The sequence below is a fragment of the Mastigoproctus giganteus genome, chromosome 6 (assembly GCF_048544385.1).
Source record: "Mastigoproctus giganteus isolate SK-2022 chromosome 6, ASM4854438v1, whole genome shotgun sequence".
NCBI classification, from domain to species: Eukaryota; Metazoa; Arthropoda; class Arachnida; order Uropygi; family Thelyphonidae; genus Mastigoproctus; species Mastigoproctus giganteus.
The window spans coordinates 17,841,400-17,865,123 of record NC_143580.1 but is presented as its reverse complement, the minus strand read 5'-3'; the positions used below and the strand labels follow the sequence as shown (position 1 = coordinate 17,865,123).

General features: G+C 37.1%; 1 protein-coding gene across 1 annotated transcript in view; it reads right to left on the bottom strand.

Moving 5' to 3' along the window:
- The window catches only part of LOC150084017 (protein Daple-like), a 303,433-nt gene that overhangs the window by 268,514 nt on the left and 11,195 nt on the right, over positions 1-23,724 (bottom strand). Inside the window, exon 2 of the mRNA XM_090375738.1 lies at positions 1,325-1,413. Coding sequence (XP_090231864.1) covers positions 1,325-1,413 — 89 coding nt within the window. The remainder of the gene's footprint in view (positions 1-1,324; positions 1,414-23,724) is intronic.

The window sequence follows — 23,724 nt, the reverse complement described above, 5'->3', positions numbered from 1 at the left end:
AAAAGCCTCAGCATCTCGACCTGCTGGGTCGGTGTGACTAGAAAACGGAAGCCAGCTGGAGTTGTGAACGTTAAAATCACCAAGGAAAATTACCTCACTGTTAGGAAAGTTGGACTGGAGAAAGTCAAGTTGCAAAGAGAGGAAGTCAAAGAGCTCCAAGTGATTAGTGGAGTTGGGAGAACGGTAGAGACAACAGATGAATTTTACACAATGAGGTAGAGAGATTTTAAGCCAGAGAAGATCAAAGAGAGGAGATTCCAAATTGCCAAGTCTCTGACAGGGAATATCAGAACGGACATATGCACAAGTACCACCTTTGAGGCGAAAGGAATCATACAGCAAATAATTTGGACATCTGAGATGAGCAGTAGTTGAATCAACTGATAACTGAGATTCAGTCAGAAAAAGTACATGGGGTTTGGAAGACTGCAAGTGGAAATGGACATCGTTGAGATTAGAATTGAGACCACGTATATTTGTGAAATGAATTAGTATACAGCTCTGGAGGCCTCATTTTAGGAAGAATGTAGAGCTGCTGCAGCAAGTGCAGAGAAGGGCAACAAGATTAGTGAATGGAACAAAGGGTTGCTCTTACAAAGAAAGGCTTAAGTTTTGCAAATTACAGTGTCTGGAGACTAGGCACCTGTGAGGTGATCTGATTGAGGTGTATAAAGCCTTGAATGGTTTGAGCATGCTCAATGCTGATGAGATGCTTCCTCTTGCTCAGATAATCACCTGAGAGGGCATAAATTCAAATTGAGGAAAGACAGTTGTAAAATAGATTTGTGGAAGCTTGCCTTTAGCCAGCGGGTGGTTGATTGCTGGAACAAACTTCCATCTGTCATACAAGTTGACAGCTTAAATAGATTCAAGGCACGACTAGACAAACATTTGGAGCGAGTGGATGGGTGAAATTAGAAGATTTTTTTTTTTTTTTTTGGCTGATGGTATATAAGCTTGCTTTCTTGCATCATGTGCCTTTACTAATGCAATTGCTCAATAAATATAGCTGTAAAACCTCACACTCATTTAGCTAATGCCATTCATTTCAAGAATTAGTTCATTAACTGAGCTTCTTGCTCAAATTTTATATATATAAACAAGGTTTCTTAATAACAAATAATAAATTATTCCATACTGCATGAAGAAACGAAGTCTTATAGTACATATGGATTATATGACATTGTATTCAGAATTCCAATACAAATGAAAAAAAAATCTGAAAGTTACCACTTCTATGAATAATAGTATAATAATTTTTTTAAAAAATTGGATAAAATACTTAACTAAGAGGATTTAAAAAAAAAAAAACACACACACTTACATTTGAAGCCACATATTATACAAAAAGACACCATCACATAGGCACTTGAATTCCAAAACCTTTCCCTCTTCATCTTGGAATGTTTTTACCTAGAAAAAAAAATTAATAATTATATTGCAATATCAATTCATAGTCACGTTGTGTTTCATCTATCAGAAGTAATACCAGGATACATTATCTATTGAAGCAAATTCTTTTTTGTCCTGCAATTTAAGCTAATTTATCCTAGTTTTCATCAAAAACGACAATAAATTTTTGCTCCTGTACCCCCACTCTCACACTGGTATAATTCCTGTGTACAAAGAGTGTCCACTCCCATTTTGATAATAACATACTACAAAGAAAAATCAGCAGTTTACTTCCCCATAATCTTACATTAGCAATGAAAATAAAAATATCTGTAACCTCAACCAAACTGTATTGCTGTGACGTTGTGTATGACAGAAATCCTGTGTGTGCAGGGAAATACTATCAAACAAAGGTCTCCACACTTGTTGGCCGACTGCAAACTGGCCACAAGTCACCACTGAATAATAATACTGCTGCATTATTATTGAAACTTCCAAGTATTTATAAGTGAAGCTATATTGGCCTTAGAATTAAAAAAGAAATTCAGTAAATGGAAGACTATCTTTTCTCTCTGTAAGCAGGGCCGGCTTCAGGGGTGATCGAGCAGTGCAGCCACACGGTGCAAAATGCCCCGCAAATTCACCGATTTGCTGTAAATCAAGTCACGATCTTCCGAAACTCGCGATATGAAATATTATATTGCAAAATGTGGTTAATTTATTTATTTCCTAAATAATATACTGTATTTGATTTTATCCTTCAGGGGCTCTCATACATTGTTTCTTTTTTAAAATAAAAAAGTAAGTATTTTCCAGTTAATAGTAAAAATATAATGCATAAACTTAATAGGAAGAAGTTGGAGAGAATGCAGTAAACAATCTCACACAGGGCACTGATAGACCTGAAGTCAGTTCTGTCTGTAAGTTTAGTAGTCAGCAGATTTTTGAATGCAATAAGTTGTTGTATTTGGGGTTTTAGCACATGGGCCTCTTGGGCGATATTGTGCCGGTTCATGAGTTACTTATGACTACATGTTATTATGATCAGAGATAATTACAAATTTATCATTTCAAATAGTTACACAATTCTTTGAAATTTGCATCATTTCCAAGAATGTGTGATAAAGTTAATGGGTCCTGAAAGTTGGATAGGGAGCTAAAGTTGGATTTTTGGATAGTTGATTTTCGGGGACAATATGCTTTATTGTTAGCTGCGACTGGCAAAAGGGTTCTCTCTCATAAGCAAATACAGATGAGTTGGATGGGAATGACCAATGTGGAATCTGGTCAGAATCACTTCTCACCTGAAACTAGATACCCACAGCTGTGGCTCTTTTTTTTTTTTTTTCCCTGCAGCAGAGTATTATTGATTTGAGTTTTCCAGATTTGAGACCATTGTTTCCTAAATGCTGTTTTAATAATGGATTTGTAGTCAGTGTAGAGCACTTTCAGTTGAGAGGAAGATCCAGCGTTGGGATGTTTAGTAGCATCATCTGCACATTCACTACCTGGGATGCCAACATGACTGGGGATCTAGCAGAAGGTAACCTTCTGGTTGGCCATTTGATAGTGACTTAATATAGATCAGATCTCTTTAAGAATGGGATTAAGGAGAGAAAAAGTAGATTGAATGGCCCTGATTGCACTTAAGGAGTCTGTATATATCAGAGATCGCTTGATATATTGGTTGTTTATGTTATTTAAAGCTAGTTTTATTGCAAACAATTCTGCAGTATAGATACTGCATTCAATAGGAAGAAACACAGCTACTGAGAAGGTGAAAGAAAATGCTGCAGCACCTACAGCTGAATCTGTTTTGGAACCATCAGTATAGATATGTACTTTCTCTGAGTCTCCCAAGGAATGTGCTTTATGTAGCAGCTGAAAGCTGGTGTTTGCTAGGAAGGATTTTCACCATCTTATAAAGAAAATGTCACAAAGAGGTGAGAATTGAGTGCAGGGAAATTCAGAAGCAGCAACATATTGGAAGGTATTCTGGAAGTTAATATCCCAAATGAGCATGAGCTCTTGCAATTGAAGCCCTGTGGGGTAGTTTTCATTATGTTTATTGTGGTATAGCATGGCACATTGAGGGTCAAACAGATAAACATAATATGATGTTGAGCCTACCCATTATACGATGCCACAACAGTAAGTTTAAAAACAAGCTGTCATAACAGATTCTTATGCTTTTAACAATTGACAGAAGTCTTTTGCTAATGTTATTTGCTTAAAAGTATTTCAAAGAGATTTTCAAAGGATACCAAAGGTTGTTCTATAATGGGCCCATAATATTTTTATTTAAGGAAGTTGAAGGTCTGTTGGCTGTTAAATATAAAGAATAGGATAGTCCCAAATTTACATTATTGTGATTATTAAGTGAATCTGAGTTAATCTGTAATGTATTATCATATTTGCAAACACGATCTAATTCTGTTAGTTGATAAAATGCAAGCAATTATGAAAATACAGTGAAACCTACTTAAGAGATTTTCAAAAAAGGGACAAACCAACCTGAACTACATACAGGAAAAAAAAAAATCTCAAGAGGGTAAAACTATTTTTGTTCTCAATATTTAGCCTCAGAAGAGAAAAGTCATCGCAAGTAATCAAATGTTAAAATTTTATTGTAAGTTTTGATATACTAATCACAATGAACAAGTACAGTTAACACAGAACTGCAATCAGAAGTACAGTGAGTTCTGCTATAACGCGGTACATGTGTTCCTAAAAATCTCCGCGCTATGGCATTTCACGCATTAAAAGCAGGGCTTATGGGGAAAATAGGGATAGGGCACAGCATTCAAAAAAAAAAAAAAAAAACCATGTTCAGTGTGGTAAGTAAAACACTAAAAAAAGTTAAACCAATAAAATTGCTAACACAGGTTTAAACATCTTAAATTTCTAATAAATAAATATTACAGTAGATACAGCACTGTAATATATACATACTAATTAATATTTCTGTTCGCTGACATTTTTTTTGGATTGTAAAAGTTGAAACAGTAAAAAAGATAAGCAATCAATAACAAAGAACATGGCACGCACAAATTTCACAAGTGAGATATGCAGTAACATTGTCGCACATTAAAAATAGGAAGCTTAAAAATTAGGAATGAATAGAAGATTCTGAAAATTTATTCATGTTTTTTATATGATTGAAGATTTCATGGAAGGTGAAACACATTTCACCATAATAACATAAAAACCCAGAGAATTCCAGCAAGATAAGAATTCCAGCAAGATGTTCAAGATAAGAATGTTGCATATCACAATTTGCTTGCATCCAAATCTCCAGGTTCATTTTCTGACTACATGAAAGCCTGCAACAACTGTGAAGCAGTTATTAGCCAGTCCAAACTAGATTTTGAACAGGCTAAGAGTAGAGAACTTGCTTCTTGTCTAAATGATAGTTCAGCATTCTGGTCTCTAGGCAAAACTACTGGCCACAACTTTTGGCCATTTCTATTCTCATCTCTGTCAACCAGATAGTTCTATTGCCACCTCAGTTAAAGATAAAACTGCCCTGCTAGCATCCTACTTTTCTTCTAACTCGTACTGATGAACTTGGTAAACCAACTCCTACCATTCCCAGTACACTCCATTCAATGCCTACAGCAGCCTTCCATCTTAAGGATATCAGAAGAATTTTGAACAGTCTTGATTCCAAGAAAGCTCCAGCTCTTGATGATATTTCTCCACTTGTTCTCAAAACCTGTGCTCCTGAGCTTACTCCTGTTCTTTGTCACCTTTTAACACTTTCTTATTCCAAAGGTATTTTCTCAAAAGTATATTGGGAAGTTTCTCAATATCCAGCCAGTTCCTAAAAGGGTGACAAATCCCTTCTATCTGATCAATGATTGCCAGTATGGATTCCATCAGTGTCAATCCACTGGTGATATTCTGGTTTGCGTTACCTATCTATGGACAAATTAAATGGAAATGTTTGGCATAACTCAAGCAGTCGCTCTTGACATTTCAAAGGCTTTTGATTGTGTTTGGCATAAAGGTCTCCTACATAAGCTTCAATATTATGGTTTGCCAACTGTTTTGTGTAATTGGGTAACCTCGGTAGTTTTCTCTCTGACCACTCATTGCAGGTAATGGTAGATAGCTGTCCACTAACTTCTCCATTAATGCAGGTGTTTCCAAAGGTTTAGTTCTTTCTCCCACTCTTTTCCTCTTGTATATTAATGACCTTCTCCCACTGACTGAAATCCTACCCATAGTTTTGCTGATGACAGCAAAGTGCATTCCACCTTCCAGTTTAAGAAACCTTGCCCTGCATAAACAGCTTCAACTTCTTGAATATCTACTACCAATTCCTTAAATGCTGATTTCCAGGTAATTCTCCAGAGTTGATTTCAATTCTTCAAAAACTCAGTCCTGTCTTATATCTTGCATAAAGAATTCTTCTGCTCCTATGCTCTTATCTTTGACGACACTGATTTCTAGGCAAGATCATATATCTCTATTGGGGATTACCCTGAACTCTAATCTCTCTCGGCATAAGCACATTACAAATATTGCTTCCTCTGCATCTAAAAAAGTTTGTTTTCTCTTTCTCTCTCTCTCTACATACTTTTCTTCCAATCAGCTGTTCACTCTGTACAAATCTCAAATCAACCCTACCGTGAAATATTATTCCCACAAAAAAAGGCAGTACCCTTTTTGTGCTTGGGATATGGGCACACAACATAATACTGTACCCATCATAACTCCCCATCCTGCGGATATTGCACCCATAGTGGTCATGTGTATGCAGAATACCCTCATAAGGACAAGCCTGTCTGCTGCATAAATTGCAAGAGGTGTAAAAGAGACTTTCGACACTCCATCTGTGATCCTAATTGCCATGAATATAAAAGAGCTCTGGAGATTGCACAATTAAGGACCGCTGATGAATGAGGCAATTCATGACTCCAAATGCCCAGAACTTTTGCATACCATGGATCTCGTAAGACAACTGACCAACTATGGATACATTGCCTTTTACCAGTTCTTCACCTGCAAATGAATCAGTCTCTGAACTTAGCCTACTTCAAGTGAATGCTCAGCAGTCATGAATGGTGGCCGACGAACTTCGAAAGATAACTGACGAAATTAAATATGATATTATAGTCTTACAAAACCATACCATTTCTGCGGTAAAATAACCGGATACCCATCTCTTTTAGGGTTATTCAGCCAGAACATGCTGAACCACGTATGGCCTTCGTCACATTCAATCCTAAATTGGACGTAGACAAGATAATTAGGCTTACCAATCAACATGCTGTCTGCATAAGTGTGTCTACTCCTCGTGGCTCTTACTTTTAAGTTTCACTATACTGCCCACCAACTTCCGACATTACAATCCATCTTGGCTACCTCGATCAAGTTATTTCTTTGGTAGGTACTGCCAAACTTATTATAATATCAGACGTTAATGCTAAATCTAGTCTACGGCATCCGACCATACTGATAACAAGGATTCAGTCATAGAAGACTTTCTCCTTTCACATGAGCTGACTGTTCTAAATAAACCCAGCTCACCTTATACCTTCAACTCTCTAAATGGTGATTCATATATAGATATCACTGCTACTTCTTACACTGTTTCTTCAAAAACTGACTGGACAGTAAATACTAACATTTGCTCAAGTGACCATCATGCAATTACCTTCCATGTGACTTGCTCTGCACAAACATATAATCCTCCATTACAGGACCTTAGAAGATTTTCTTTGCGATGCATCATGTGGAACCAGTTTGATGACTCAATCAACACTTACTTCCCACTTGAAACCATAAACCTCATCCATCAATTTACAGCTTCTGAATTAGCTTCCTATGTTAATGATGCTCTCAGCAGTGCCTGTTATAAAACAGCCAAAAAAAAAATTCAGTCCTCTCATCCAACTCCATGGGGGAACCGGGAACTTACTTTGCTTTGTCAGAAAGTGCATCGGGCTAGACGTACTTACCAACAACATTACAGGAGCTGGCCACCTCCTGAAATTTAAAGTCTTAAGACAGAATATCAGGTTCTCAAAAGACAATATGTCAAGACCATCACCACCTGTAAAATAAAATCTTGGCAGAACTTGGTTACTTCTAATGGCAATCAGGACCCACGCGGCCTTGTTTATTGCCTTACCAGGAACAAATCCTATTCTCCTGCTGTTTATTGTTTGGTACCTGCAAATGGCACTGAAACTCTCACCTAGAAGGCCACCATCAACACTATTGGACAATCTGTTTCCTTCTGATCACTCAGAGGATGACTTGACTACTCATCAACAAATAAGAGAGCATAATAACTCTTACGCTACTACTTCTGAATCTCAGCCATTTATGCAGCTGGAGGTGACACAGCTGTCCTAAAAATTAACAAATCTGGTTGTCCAGGCCTTGACCTTCATGAGGGCATCTTTATCAAACAATTCCACAAGATCAGTTCAATGGTTCTTCCGACTATTTACAAATGTCTGAATGAAAGCACTTGCCCTGTTATCTGGAAGACGGCTCTTCTTAAACTACACCTAATTCTGTTTTTACACGAACTTTTTTTACATGAATTTGATTAACACGAATTCAAAATAAATATTTCATTCTCTTTTTACGTGAGTCATTTTGATTTAACACGATTTCTATGAATTTTTTTTTGCCTAAATTCTAAGAAAAATTTTTTTTTATTTGTGGCATATTAGTATCATTTCTGTATTACACGCACCAATAGATTGGATAACAGCTAGAGCGTGCATTTTGAAACGTGTGCTTTTGTTTACCAATGTGTATGTCTAGGTATCTATGAATCATCATCGTTTTTATTGAATTTGGTGCACATCTACAGTATTCGTGCATTATATCTTCAGAAGACATTTAGTAGTAAGCCCTATTTCAAAGTGAAAGAATCTTTAGTGAAATTTCTGCATATATAAATTTATTAATTTTACCGATAGTCAATAAATTGTAAGTTTACAAATTTTTCATACCTTTTTTTTATTAATTATAACTGAGATATTTTTCGGTAGCCCTTATATAATGTCGAATAATTCGCCTATTACCAAAATGAAAAGGAAAGCGATTTCTTTGGAACTTAAAATTCAAATTTTAGATCGTCTTGCAACTGGACAAGGGGCTACTTCTGTAGGAAAGCATTTTGGTGTATACGAAGCTACCATAAGAACTATTAAGAAAAATGAAGCTGCAATTAGGAAGTCAGTATGTTCTGGAACAAAAGTAAGTGTTAATTCATCATCATATACAAGAGATATTGTCAAGTAAAAAATGGAAAAGGCTCTGGTAATATGGATAGAAGATCAGTCACAAAAAAGAGTACCAGTAAATGGAAATACCATCAAGCAAACAGCACTAAGAATTTACAGACAGATTAAAGAAAAGGAGCCAAGCACTTCATCTCAGTTAAACAGAAAGTATGAATTTTCTGTGCGTACAGGTTGGATGACAAGGTTTCTTAAAAGGAATGCTCTTCATAATATAAAAATTAAAGGTGAAACTGCATCTACAGATGAATCGGCTGCTAAAGTATTCCTGCAGGAACTTGCAAAAATTACTGAAGATGGAGGATACACTCCTGTATCCTCCAGTGTGGAATGCAGATGAAACTGGTTTCTTCTGGAAACGAATGCCGAACAGAATGTGTGTAGCCAAATCACAGAAAACTGCTGGTGGTTTTAAGGTAGCTAAGGATTGTATGACCTTATTATTTTCCTCCAATACTTCAGGAGATCGTATGTTGAAACCACTGCTGGTAAATCGAGCCTAAACCCACGTTCAATGAAAGGTGTAGATATCAATAAACTGCCTGTTCACTGGATGGCAAACAAGAAGTGCCTGGGTGACCACTGCTATCTTTACAGAATGGTTCAACAAATGTTTCATCCCAGAAGTCACACATTATATGAATTTTAAAGGTCTCGAATTTAAAGTTCTTCTGATTCTTGACAATGCACCCGGCCATCCTGGCATGGAACACCCAAACGTACAAATTTTATTTCTGCCGCCTAATACTACATCTTTGATACAACCGCTAGACCAAGGTATAATTGCGACAATTAAAACATATTACGTAAAACGAACATTCCAACACGTTTTGGACAAACTGAATGATGAAACACTAACAGTCATTGATGTGTGGAAGAAATTCTCAATTATGGATTGTATCAATCAAGTTGGATTAGCATTAACTGAATTAAAACCAGCAACTTTAAATGGGTGTTGGAAAGCGGTTTGGCCACAATGTGTAAAAAGCAAAGATCCCCTCATCCCTAATACGACCGAATTTCCCAACATCATTACAATGGCACACAAAATTGGTGGAGAAGGATTCGATGATCTATCGTTTGAAGATATTGATGAATTGTTAACAGACAAAGCCCTAAGCGAAGATGAAATATTAGAGGTTGACCTTGGGACTCCTTATCCCACAGAACATAGTTATAATGAAGAAAGTGATCCTGTTCTAAATGCAGATTTAATAAAAGAAGGTCTGGAACTGGCCAGAAAATTAGGTAATCATTTTGTCAAACATGATCCTAATGAGGAACGCACTGGAACGTTTCAACGTGAACTGAAGTTGTTGACAGCCTCTTACAGAGAATTATATAACAGCCTAACAAAAACACGAACACGATTAATAACTGAATTCGTTCATAAAACCAGTGAAACATCAGCACCAGAGGAGACTCGTGCTGATTTTGCTCAAAAGATCACAGAAAGAATTTCATTAATAGAGGAAGAAGACGATGTCCACAACATTTCTAGTGATAGCAGTGACATTCCAGTCATACACAAATGTATGCGCCATTTATTATCAGAAAGTGAAAATGAATAAAATCTTGTTATGGGTAAAACAGATTTTTTTTGTTCATGAAAAATTTTTTTCATTTCATATGCATACAAATTTATTTTAATGCATTTTCATTACATATTATTACATGCGTATTTTGTTGAAATAAAATAATAAGCTTAAAACGAATATTTTTATGTGTTTTTTTTTTTAAATTATTTTTACTGATTTTTTTAGATCCGGAACCAATCTTCTTTTCTTCCATAAATACAATGTATTTTTTTTACACAAATTTTTTTTACACGTATTTTTCAGGAACGTATCTATTGTGTAAAAACAGAATTAGGTGTAATTCCTAAACCTTTAAACACCCCGAGTGGTAAGTCCTTTCGTCCTATTGCTCTGTTATCGCATTTGGCCAAAACACTTAAAAGACTGATTACTATAAGACTCACTTCTCTTTTCACTAACACCTCTCTTGTATCAGATAATCAATATGGTTTCCCAACTGGAAGAGGCACTGAAGAAGCAGTCATTGAATTCCTTTCTCAAGTTAACTCTGCAAACTAGAAATACGTTCTTACTATTTTTGTTGATTTATCAACAAAAACAGCAAGAATCTTTGATCTGTTATGATGGTCTAGTTTGTTTGCTCGCGTATGTGCTGCCGATTGTCCTCTTCCTCTTTATAACCTTCTAAGAAGTTATTTTGAAAATCATACAGTTTCAATTAATTCTGAGTCTAATTCCATCTCCCGCTCTGTCACTAGGGGCTGCCCCCAAGGCTCTGTTCTTGAACCACTCGTTTGTAACATCGTTCTTGATGAATGGTTCCTTAAAACTATTCCTTCTACTTCCAAATTGGCTTACGCAGACGATCTCACCCTGCTGATCTAGGACAATTCCCGTGCCTCTCTTGAAAGTACTGCCAATTCAGTCATGTCAAATCTCTCTCAATGGTACACCATAAATAAATTATCCATATCCTCCACGAAAACTAAAATTATGCTGGTTAAGGGTTCACTTAACATTTCACAGCCACCTGTTATAAAACTTCAAAACAAATCACTGTCCATGGTTTCTTTAAAATTTCTTGGTCTGATCACTGATAGTAAACTTACGTTTACTAAATACTTGGAACATTGCTCAGAGAAAGTCAAAAAAACTTACCTTCTCACTTTTGCATCTCTCTAAACAGTCTTGGGGTCTTAATTCTCACTCTCTACGGTTATATTACAAAGCTGTGTTTCTACCAATTTGTTCCTATGGCACACATCACCTGTTCTGGCATGTTAAAAAGGTTTCAGTCCAGACTAAACTTCACAGCATTCAACATAAAATGCTTTTAGCAATGTGCAAGGCCTGTAGGACTGTGTCTACTCCTGCCTTGCAGGGTCCTTAACAGCTGTCTGCCCCTCGATCTCTTTCTTTTGTACCTAGGCCTGTGCTTCTACATCAGATACGGTGTCCCTGTGACCTTCGTGGGTATTACTATCAATGTCACTGTGGATCCCAAGGCAGAGAAGATACGCTGTTGGAATCTTTGATGCAGCTGGTTCACTACCTCTAAGAGTCTTGTTACTTTAAAGTTCATCCCTAACGTTACCTTTGCCATATTAGAGTCCACTCAGAAATAGTTTCACCCTGGTCTGTACACTCTCTACTTACTCTCTGGTCATGGCTCCCTTAATGCCAAACTTGCAACTTTCAACCTTTCTGAATCACCTCTCTGTTCTTGTGGGGCCACAGAAGACTGGGAACATATTTTATACCACTGCCATCGATACCTAGATCTTCGACAGAAACTTCTTCTCTCCACTAGTGTCACTGTCCCCGGAAATGAACCGAACTTCCTGAGCACCAGAAAAAATTTCCATTCCCTGCAAGAATTTGATCATCATGCTTTTGACTGCTGAAGATGCCTTCTCACTCAACTACGGAATACCTCCTAGTGGAGACTCCTGCTGGCTCTGGCCTTTGGCCAGTGTGGTATTAGATATATACAGGGTGTTTCAGTTAAACGTTTCAGAACTTCTAAGAGGGGTAGGGTACATCCTGGCAACTCGAAATCATATAGCAATGTGGGGTCGGAAATGCTTTCCTGAAGCGGTGTTGTACACAGAAGCACCATAAAAAGAAAAGAGACCGTAAGTGAGAAATCGTTTTAATAATACATGAAAAGAAGCAAAAGGTACATGGATTAAAGTAAGTGTTCGAAGTTTCTTCCACGGGCTACAATGCACGCCTCACATCTCCGACGAATGGACATCCGAACATTCTGGAATACTCCAGGCGAATTTCGAATTTCTTCGGCAGCTACTGCGATTCTTGCAACCAGCTCCTCAGCATTGTCAACAGGAGTGTCATAAACTAGCGATTTCATATGACCCCAGAAATAAAAATCAACACATGATAGGTCGGGTGACCGAGCAGGCCAACGCACGGGACCACCACGTCCGATCCACTGTTGACCAAATGTGTCATCCAGGTAGTTACGAACATCTCCGCTATAATGGGCAGGGGCTCCATCGTGTTGGAACCACATTGTCTGTTGCGTCGATGCAGAAATCTGTTCATCTCTAAAAAGTTGTGGCAATACTTGCTACAGAAAGATCAAGTAGATAGGTCCGGTTAGACGACACGGTAACAGGTAAGGTCCGATGAGGTGATCTCCCATAATACCGGCCCATACATTGACCGAAAATCGAATCTGTGCTGCACGACGTCGTATTGCATGCGGGTTCTCGACCGCCCAGATATGGTCGTTATGCGTGTTGAAAATTCCTTCCCTTGTGAAGGATGCCTCATCGGAAAACAACACTTCAGCAGGAAAAAGGGGATTTGTAGCACATTTTCCAAGGTACCACTGTGCGAAAGCAATACGAGGTGCATAATGCTCCGGTTGCTGTGTCTGGACACGCTGCACGTGAAACGGATGCATGTCTTGTTCTCGGAGAATCCTCCAGACGCTGCAATGGGAAACCCCGACTGCGTTTGCTAGACTTCGTGTACTCGTTCTTGGATTCCCCTGTACATGCTGCAGCACATTCTGTTCGACGGCTGGAGTCCGTGCTGTTCTTACCCTGTCCCTGTCAGCTCTTTCAAATGAACCTCTCTCAGCTAACCTCTGGTGCAGTCTTGCAAAGAAATTATGACTGGGAATACGCCTCGTCGGATATCGTTCCGCGTACTAACGCTGTGCGGCTGGCCCACTACAATTTGCAGCCCCGTACGCCAAATGCATATCGGCTAACTCTGCGTTCGTGTAATCATCCATCCTACTAACTTGGCGTTCTTGTTCAAGAAATTCGAAATTCGCCTGGAGTATTCCAGAATGTTCGGATGTCCATGAGTCGGAGATGTGAGGCGTGCATTGTAGCCCGTGGAAGAAACTTCGAACACTTACTTTAATCCATGTACCTTTTGCTTCTTTTCATGTATTATTAAAACGATTTCTCACTTACTGTCTCTTTTCTTTATGGTGCTTCTGTGTACAACACCGCTTCAGGAAAGCATTTCCGACCCCACATTGCTATATGATTTCGAGTTGTCAGGATGTACCCTACCCCTCTTAGAAGTTCTGAAACGTTTAACTGAAACACCCTGTATATGTCTATAAAGGTACTATTTTTTTTCTTTTTTCTTTATTTTAATTTTTTTTTCTCTTTTTATCAGTACCCTGGATTTGGGCTGCCCGAGGGACAGGATATTATTATTTACTTACTTCATTTTTTTGTATTTATTATATTATTTTGATGTATGTGTGTATGTATACACACACACACACACACACACAGTAAGACCCCGTTTACGCAGGGGATATGTTCCGAGACCTACCGTGGATGGCTGAAATGGCAGATATGAGTGAACACCTGCTGACCCCATATATAACTTAATTTTCTTGTACATACATACATATAATAAAGTTTAATTAATAAATTAAACACTTTATGATATGCTCAAGCCACACAGCTATACACTCCAACTCAGAAAATGTAAAATCAATAGCGGGGAAATCTACACAGCAGCAACACGTAATTCTGATTAAGGCACACGAAAGCAGCACCTGTACTACAAGTGTTAAAGATAAATTAACCTCGGACTAAAGGATGTCAAAGTTAAATACATGTGGAAAATTCGGGCAAACAGGGTATTAATTGAAACTGCGACCCCTCAAGATCTTGAAAAGATCAAAAACTGTGTCAAATTACAAGAGTGTGGGTTTAAAACCTAAATTGCCCAGAAAGTTGGGCCCAACTATTGTGATTTATGATGCCATCATAAATGGCATCATAAAGGGTATTACTATCAATGGCTCCAAGATTGAAGATATAATAGAAGATATCTATCAAAAAAATTGAAGACTATGATTTTACACTTGAGGATGTAAAAGAGCAAATTAAGCCTAGATTTCCAACTAAGCCAAAACCTAATAAGTCCAACATAAATTAGATTTTAGAAGCCACTGGTACGATTTGCAAGATTCTTTTGTCTACTCGCAGAATTTATCTAGGGTGGACATCTAACACGGTTAAGGATTATATCATAGTTCCCAGGTGCTATAAATGCCTGGAATATAGCCACTCTGTAAGATCATGTCATCAAGAAGCACAAACTTGTGGGCACTGTTGTCTAAATGGTCACAACTTTATAGATTGCACAAATAAGGAAAAACCAGCTGAATGTCCAAACTGTAAGAAGCGAAAGAACTGCGCCCACTCCTTCAGAGATCCCAAATGCCAAGAATACTTAAAAGCTGTCAGTCCGATGCTGTTCGCTCAAAGCCATTTTATGGATAGAAACACAACATCAAGTATTAATTCTAGTACTACTTCACAATCAACAGAAATCAGGTTTTTGCAGCTAAACTGCCAACAATTCATTGCAGTTACAAATGACTTAACAAAAGTGTTGCAAGAACATTTTATTCAGATCATGGCTCTTCAAGAGCCCTATTCATACAAAGACCTTGTAAAGGGTCTTCCCATTCGCTATAGAATAGTACAATCCAATCCAGCTATGGTTAGGCCTGGTGGAAATACCCGATGTCGGATTTGGGCTGCAATAGGCATCTTAGATCCAAGTCTCTCAGTTACAAGAATTCCCAGTCTCTGCTCCACCCATGCTGTTTGTGTGTGTGTTTGGAGGGCCAGTTTGGCCAAGTCTATGCTATCTCATTATACTGTCAATGCTCCCAATACAGAGACTCTATACAACCATTTGTGGACTACCTGGATATGACACTTAATATTCTACGTGGGAAGAACATTATTGTGATGATGGATGCAAATGCTGAGTCTACTCTGCAGAGTGCTGCAACTACAAATGAAAAAGGGTGAATTAATGGAAGACCTAATCTTATCTCACCGTTTAACTATATTAAATACCCCCAGCCATCCATCAACATGTGTGATGCCTATAGGTTCTTCTAACATTGATATTACTCTCGCATCTTCTGCTATCAATCCGAGACTTTCCAACTGGAGGTGCACACTAGCTGGTCTACCAGCAATCATGACATTCCAACTTGATTGTGATCAACGGTGATCCAGATTTGATCCTACCGACATACCAAGATTTCACACAAAGAAAGAAAAGTGGGATAAATTTGATTCCTCACTTAAAGACTCCTTTACACAAGACCAAACAGAAAAATTGACTACTCTCAATGCAGATGAACAGTCACAAGTAGTCACAAAACATAATTATTACAGCTTGTAGACAGTCCATGAAATATATGAAAAGGAAGCCCTACCATGTGCCGTGGTGGTCCTCAGACTACACACAATTAAAATCATTGACGAGACAGGCAAGAAGAGATTTCCAGAAAGCAAAGAGAGATAGATCTCATCCCACTTTGGAGGTTGTACCTTTGCAAAACAGATACAAAGAGGCCAGTAGAAACTATCATCAGGAAATCTACAAGAGGAAAAAAGCTTCGTGGGAGCAACTAGTGAGCACCCAGGGAAACAGTTCTCCCTGGGGACTCATTCACAAATTAATAAACAATAAAATTCCAACTGATGAAGTGTTTGTATCGGTTACAACTACTGATGATCAAGAAACCATATCTTGGGTACCCACCATGAATAGGATCCTGGATGTTATTATTTATCAAGAAGTATGTACAGATCCAAAACAGGTAGACATCACAGTGAAAAATGCTTGTTACTCGGGCTGGCCTGTTGAACCTCTTTTACCTTTGAGGAGGTTGATATTGCTATCCAATCCATGCGTTCAGGCAAATGTTCAGTACTCGATGACATTGAGGTGGAAGTGCTCAAGTGCATATGGAAAACGATTCCTGTAGTTACTGCAACATTATTCAACTCTTGTCTTAATCAGGGTATTTTCCCTGCAATTTGGAAAGCTGCTAACTTAAAAATTCTTCTCAAAAATCCAAATAAGCCAGAATCGGATCCACTGTCATATAGGAATATTGCCTTGCTCCCTGTTATGGGCAAGGCTCTTGAAAAAGTTATTGTGAGTCGACTTTTGACTACCTATGTTACGAAAGGACTTTCTTCGCCTGTACAGTTCGGTTTTACAAAGGGTAGAGGAACCGAAGATGCCATTGCTTCGCTTTTAGAGATACAGCGGGGAAACTACGACTAAATATCTTCTCGGTCTCTTTGTGGACTTCATAGGGCCTTTGACACCCTTTGGTGGCAAAGTGCCCTGGAGAGGCCGAAGTGTCTTCACCTATATACCGGTTGTGGATGAGCTACTTTTCGCAGTGCTCACTTGTTGTTAAGAGTAGTTCCATTCACGTGTAAAGAAAAGTTACCAGAGGATGCCCACAGGGGTCTATTCTTGGGCCCCCTCTGCTGGAATTTAGTGTTTGGCTCCTGGTCAAATAAACATTTTGATGCAACAACCATGATCTCATATGCAGATGACCTAACCATCATGGTCCAAGGAAACTCCAGGAAGTCTCTTGAAGATGTTGCCAACTGGGTACTGCAGGAGCTGTCTGTGTGTCTGACAAACAAACTCCAGGTAACTACAAGTAAAACATCCCAAACATTGCTTAAAGGCAGGACGTTCAACAAATGTTAGACAGAGGACGTTCCCCCTCAAATAAAATATAAAGGACAAGCTATTAAATACAGTTCAACCAGAAAATACTTGGGAATTATTTTGGATGATGGTCTGGGCTTTATACCCCATGCAAAATACATTAAAGAAAAATGCAAGTCATTATTATCTAGATTGAGACAAGTAACACGACAAGAGTGGGGCCTTAAAGGTCACTCACTGAGATTGTATTATAACCTGCATATTCCTGTCCATTATCACATATGGTGCTGGCACCTGGGGTTACAGGGCAACAAAGTGTGCCATTATCAAACAGCTATTGCAAGCACAGCGTGCTGCCCTTCTTATGTTATCGAGAGCCTGTAGGACAATTTCTACTGCAGCGTTGCAGGTCCTGACAGGAAGGATGCCAATACAATATGAGGTCCAGTATAGATATTTCAGATACCACCTGAAAAAGGCATATCCTACTTCTTTTGATAACATTATCTAAAACTGTCTTTCCTCAATTTGAATTTATGCCCCCTCAGGTGCGGAATCTGAGCAAGAGGAAGAATCCCATCAGCATTGAGCTTACTCAAACCATTCAAGGCTTATACACCTTAATCAGAACACCTCACAGGTGCCTAGTCTCCAGATGCTGCAATTTGCAGAACTTAAGCCTATCTTGGTAACAGCAACTCTGTTCCACTCACTAATCTCATTGCCCTTCTCTGTCCTCATTCTAGTAGCTCAACATCTTTCCTAAAATAAGGCCCCCAGACTTGTATGCAGTACTCAAGGTGTGGCCTGACCACTGCCTTATACAAAGGAATAATCACCTCCTTATCCCTGCTAGCAAAATTCCTATATATCATTGACAATTCATGTTTAGTCAGTGAAACCTAAGCTCCACAACACGATCAGACAACTCTTTCTGATGTCTCACAAATGCCACATGAGAATGGGAGTTGTCTACAAAATTACATAAAGAAATATGCTCCACATGGCCCACCCTTATTGAAACACTACAGGAAGTCTACACACATTCAGAAAACTCTCTGGAAATGGTTGAACTTTTTAATTCCAGATATTGCTAGATTTGCTCTTTCAAATTTGAAATTTAATCAGAGTCTGTGATCGTTACTAGTTCTTACCTTATTGACCATGTTTATCTCTCTCATTATAGCATCAATACAAAAGCAATTTACTTATTATTTATTCCATTTAGATGCTAGATCTATTTCATTTTGTCTGGTTTCTGTAAATAAGTATCTGCTATTTTAGGTTTTTAACTTATTTGAATTGCACCAGCATGTTTCTCCTCTCTTTTCTTGTTGAACAAAAATTGAATTATTATAAAGGTCATAATAGTTTGGCAAAGATAGTACTATAATGTACTAGTGCAGGTTAAACATAAAAGTATATGCATCTTCATATAAAAATTGATGTAAGCTAACACATCTTCATCTTCACTGTTCCAACCTAAGGTTGAGTGAGGTGAGTCAAAGCTTATCATCTTTTTCTGTCTTCCCAGATCTTGTCTTTTATCATGCACTCCCACTCAATTCCCTTTGTTTACACATCTTCCCTAATCTGATCTCTCTATCTCTTCCTGGGCCTTCCTCTCAGCCTCTTCTTGTACATTTTGATCTCAAACATTCTTCTTGGTAATCTGTCCAAGTTCATTTTCTTCTTGTGCCCAACCATCACAAACATGATGTAATCATCTTCTCCCTTAGACCTTCTATTCCCAAATTCATTCTTATATCAGTATTTCTTATTTTATCTCTTCTAGTTTTAACTAGCATAGTCCTTAGATTCTGCTAGAATCCTTTTAAAGCTAACAAATGGAAAGCTACCACATGGAATCATAATGTAGTTTCAATATAAATGTTTTATAAAAGTATAATACAAATTTATATATAAGATTAGCCAAGGTGAAAAAATATTTTAATGAAATAAAAAGTAAGGGTATTTTGCATCAAAAAATAAAGTATATCAAATGTAGAAAATAAGAAAATTAATTGATTAAATATTAATTAAATTTAAGTTACTAACTGAATCATATTGGAACATTATTTCATCACAGCATCAACAGCACTAAAAACAATCAATTAAATAAAAAAAATTATACAATGTAGGGTGGCATTTTGATCTGATGCCAAATTCAAAGAGCAATCCTACCTAATAGCAATGAATATGTAAGTAGATAATAGTTATATTAAGAAAAATTAAATATATAAAATAAAAATTTAATTAATAATAAATTAAGTTATATAAGAAAAATTAAACTATTAAGAAATGGCAAATAGTTTATTACAACATTTTTCAACCTTTTTTTTCAGAAATGGAACATTTTAGAATAGGTAAGAAAAATAATTAAATTTACATTTATTCTCAAGACAGCCGAGACAAGAAGAGTTTACATATTCATTATGACTGCATACACTGAATTATTAAATGGCAGCCAGATTTTCAGTGACACAATTCACAATGGGCTGTACATGTTTCATGGCAGTACATGAAAACACAACCACTTTACTTATGGTCATGCATGCTGACACTGGACCATAGCTGGCTATTCTTGTGGAATAACCATTAAAGCCTGCTTATGATAGTTATGACAAGTATTGTAAGGTCAAATCTGTATAAACTTTAATTCATTCATTCATTTTCAGTGCCAAAAAAACCTTTCATCATTGTGGCTAGAAACAAAATTCAAATTAATTACATCACAATAAACTGTTTTTAGTACAGATATATTAAATACATTTTCTTTTCTTATTAAAGCAAATCAAAACATCAAAATGTATATCAGTAATAACTGCTGGAACATTCTGGAGAACATTGGTTGAAAAACACTGGTTTACTGATTCTGAACACACTCAGACAATTATTTCCTAGAGAAATAACATAACAAAAAAGAACTAGACAAAATTCTTTTCATAATGGTTCATTCTTTTTCTAGTATCACAGATCCAATGTTTAGTTAAATCATTGTTTTTAAAAATTATTCAACACTATGCAAAAACAAGGAGAAAAAAATACTATGTAGCAGTTTTGTTATTGAAGTGAATAGGGTGATAACCTCATTGTGGTTTAGAATTCATGTTAAATGAATTCTAAATTCTAATTCATGAAAAAATTTGTAATAAAATAATAATGTAATAAATGCAGCTGCAGAATGCATGACAAAGAGGGATATAGAAATCACTGGATTAAAAAAAAAAAAAAAACACTATAAACATTGTTATAAAAAATCAGAATGAAACATCAAATACATCTGAAAAGCTGAAAATAATTATAGAAAATTTTGTGTTTCCCTAAAAAAATATAAATTTTCTACAGAATATCAATGGAAAACACAAAGTACCACAAATCATGATTCCTCTGGGGTAGAGAGGTAGGAAAAGAGTGAAGAAACAGCAGCAGCTATTCAAGGAAAAACATTTTTTCTCTGGATGATCAGTTTATAAAACATTCCAAACAATGATGTGACTAATTTTAGGAAAGCAAAAATCATTCAGCAGAAGACAATGTTATGCTCTAGTAATTCTGCCTGGAGGGATGTCTGGCAGTGAAAGTATAGCTGGTAGCTATGGCTCAATGGTAATTATTATACACTCAGCTCTGAGATGATTTCTATGTCACATTCAACCCATTACACCCCCCCTCCCCAACTCATACAATTCAAGGCAAAGAATGCAGGTGATACTGACAGATAGAGTCAGTGATTCTGAAAACAGCAATACATAAACTGTAAAAACTGTGATTTAGATACTAAAATATCACTATTTATCAGTCATGATTTTAGCAATTACTGTATAGTAAAATAAACTTCATCTAAACATTACATTATATTAAATCAATAGTAAACTACTTTATATGCTAAAATAAAACAGTTCACTTATTCTCCTAGGTCTAAAGGAATACAACATGCATATGAAAACAAGGGTGTGCTTATTTTCAAATTCAAATAATGGAGCATTAAAAAAAAATCCCTATGTGAAATTTTATCAATGTTTTATAATTTTATATAAATTTTATAATTCTCATTTTAAAATCAGAGGAGTCAAAGTTAAAAATCACTCTAGCCCAGTTATGAATGATTCTGCTTATAAAAATTTTTTATTGAAAATAACCTGCTTTTATTTTAATCTAATAAGATTTTAATTTCAAAGTTTTACTTAACTATTATTTACCATCATGTGAAGTTTCTTTCAAAACTGCATTCTAGTATAAACAATAATGCAAGCTTATCCAGCATCAGCCAAAAATAAAATTCCCACATTCACATGTCTAACTTGTTTAATAATCTAGTTCCTCCTTAAATTTATTCACCCTACCCACTTACAGAACAATGAAAGTTTGTTCTGGCAATCAACTACCTGCTGGCTGAAAGAATTTCTGCACATCTCTCCCGAAACCATCCTTCCTAAATTTAAATTTATGTCCCTCCGTGTGTATTTGAGCAAAAGGAAGGATCTATTCAAAGCCTTAAACACCTCAAATCAGATCTTCTCCTGACAGGTGCCCAGTTTCCACACACTGCAATTTGCAGAATTGAAGCCTTTCTTGGTAAGAGTACCTTTTGTTCCCTGTACTAATCTCACTGCCATTCTCTGTACCAACAGATCAACAATCATCCTAAAACAAGGTTTTCAGACCTGTATACAGTACTCAAGATGTGGACTAACCACAGACTCATACATTGGGATAATACCTCATCCCTGCTGGCAAAATTTTGGTATATCACTGACAAAACCTCATGAGCTGTCCTGGATGCCTGTCTGCACTGCTGAGAAAACTTCATGTGTGACTGCACAATTACCTCCAGGTCTTTTTCATTCTCCAATAACCTCAGTTTTGTACAACACAGTTATGTTTTCTGGGATTAATGATACACATATATAACAGCTTGCATTAGCATTAGCATTAGTAGAGGCATTTGATGCAAGAAAGCAAGCTTATGCAGCATCAGCCAAAAAAAAAAAAAAAAAAACCCACTTCCACTTCACCCCTCTGTTCGTTCAAAATACCTGTCCAGCTGAGCCTTAAACTTATTTAGGCTATCAACCTCCACCACAAGGGATGGCAGTCTGTTCCACCAACCAACCACCCGCTGGCTAAAGGCAAATTTCCGCACGTCTATCCTACATCTGTCTTTCCTCAATTTGAATTTATGCCCTCTCAGGTGATTTTTCTGAGCTAGAGGAAGAATCCCATCAGCATTGAGCATGCTTAAACCATTCAAGGCTTTATACACCTCTATCAGATCACCTCGCTGGTGCCTAGTCTCCAGACACTGTAATTTGCAAAACTTAAGCCTTTCTTCGTAAGAGCACCCCTTTGTTCCATTCACTAATCTTGTTGCCCTTCTCTGTACTCGTTCCAGCAGCTCTACATCCTTCTTGAAATGAGGCCTCCAGACCTGTATACAGTACTCTAGGTGTGGCCTGACCATTGCCTTATACAATGGAATAATCACCTCCTTATCCCTGCTGGAAAAATTCCTGTATATCATTGACAATACTCCATGAGCTACTCTTGCAGCCCGTCTGCACTGCTCAGAGAACTTCATATCTGCCTGCACAATCACCCCCAAGTCCCTTTCATTCCCTACCACTGTCAGTGTAGTACCACAGAGTTGATACGTTGCTCTGGGGTTGCTGTTTCCCATGTGTAGTACTTTACATTTGTCAATGTTAAACTTCATTTAAGGGTCAATTGAAATTTAACATCATTATCTAATTTTTTCCAAATCTTGCTGCAAGTACTGGATTACTGTTCTGTCATTAATCACTCTGACAACCTTAGCATCATCTGATAACTTAGACATTAAGCTTGATATACCTCCCCAAATACTGAAAAACCATATATCCAGTAGTCTCTCCTGTTAACAAGAACAGACTACACTAAGAAAAATTCTACACCATGTGCCTTGCCAAGCCTCTCTATAAGGCCAAACTGACTGGCAAGGCCCTCATCATGTACTTCTCCCCCACCTACTGTTTCGGGGTAGAATTGCAAACACTTTCAAATTTAATTCTAACTTGTGACTTTATCTCAACATTATCCTGTATTTGTTAAGTAAATTCTCAGATCTCCTATTCTTAATATCATTATTACCCAACATGTACAACAATACATCACCTTTCATGCCCTTAAAAGATGATAGCTGTTCTATAATTTCATAAACTTTTGTCCCAAGCAGACATAATCTGGTCCTATTCCACCTATCCTTTTTACAAAATATACTTTCTGTTTCTGTTTCCCTGACAACAGTTACCTCTTTTGGCACCGGCACATTTTATAAGACTATCAGAATGTTGACGTGGTGCTTAAGCCAGTGTTCCGATGCAGTTTATATTATGAAATATAAACTATATATATCTCATAATAAACTATATATAGACTGGTATAACAATACCAGTAAACTATATAGACTGGTATAACAATAATATAAACTGCATTAAGGTAAATATTGTTATACAGTTTCTCCTGCATTTAAAGATTAC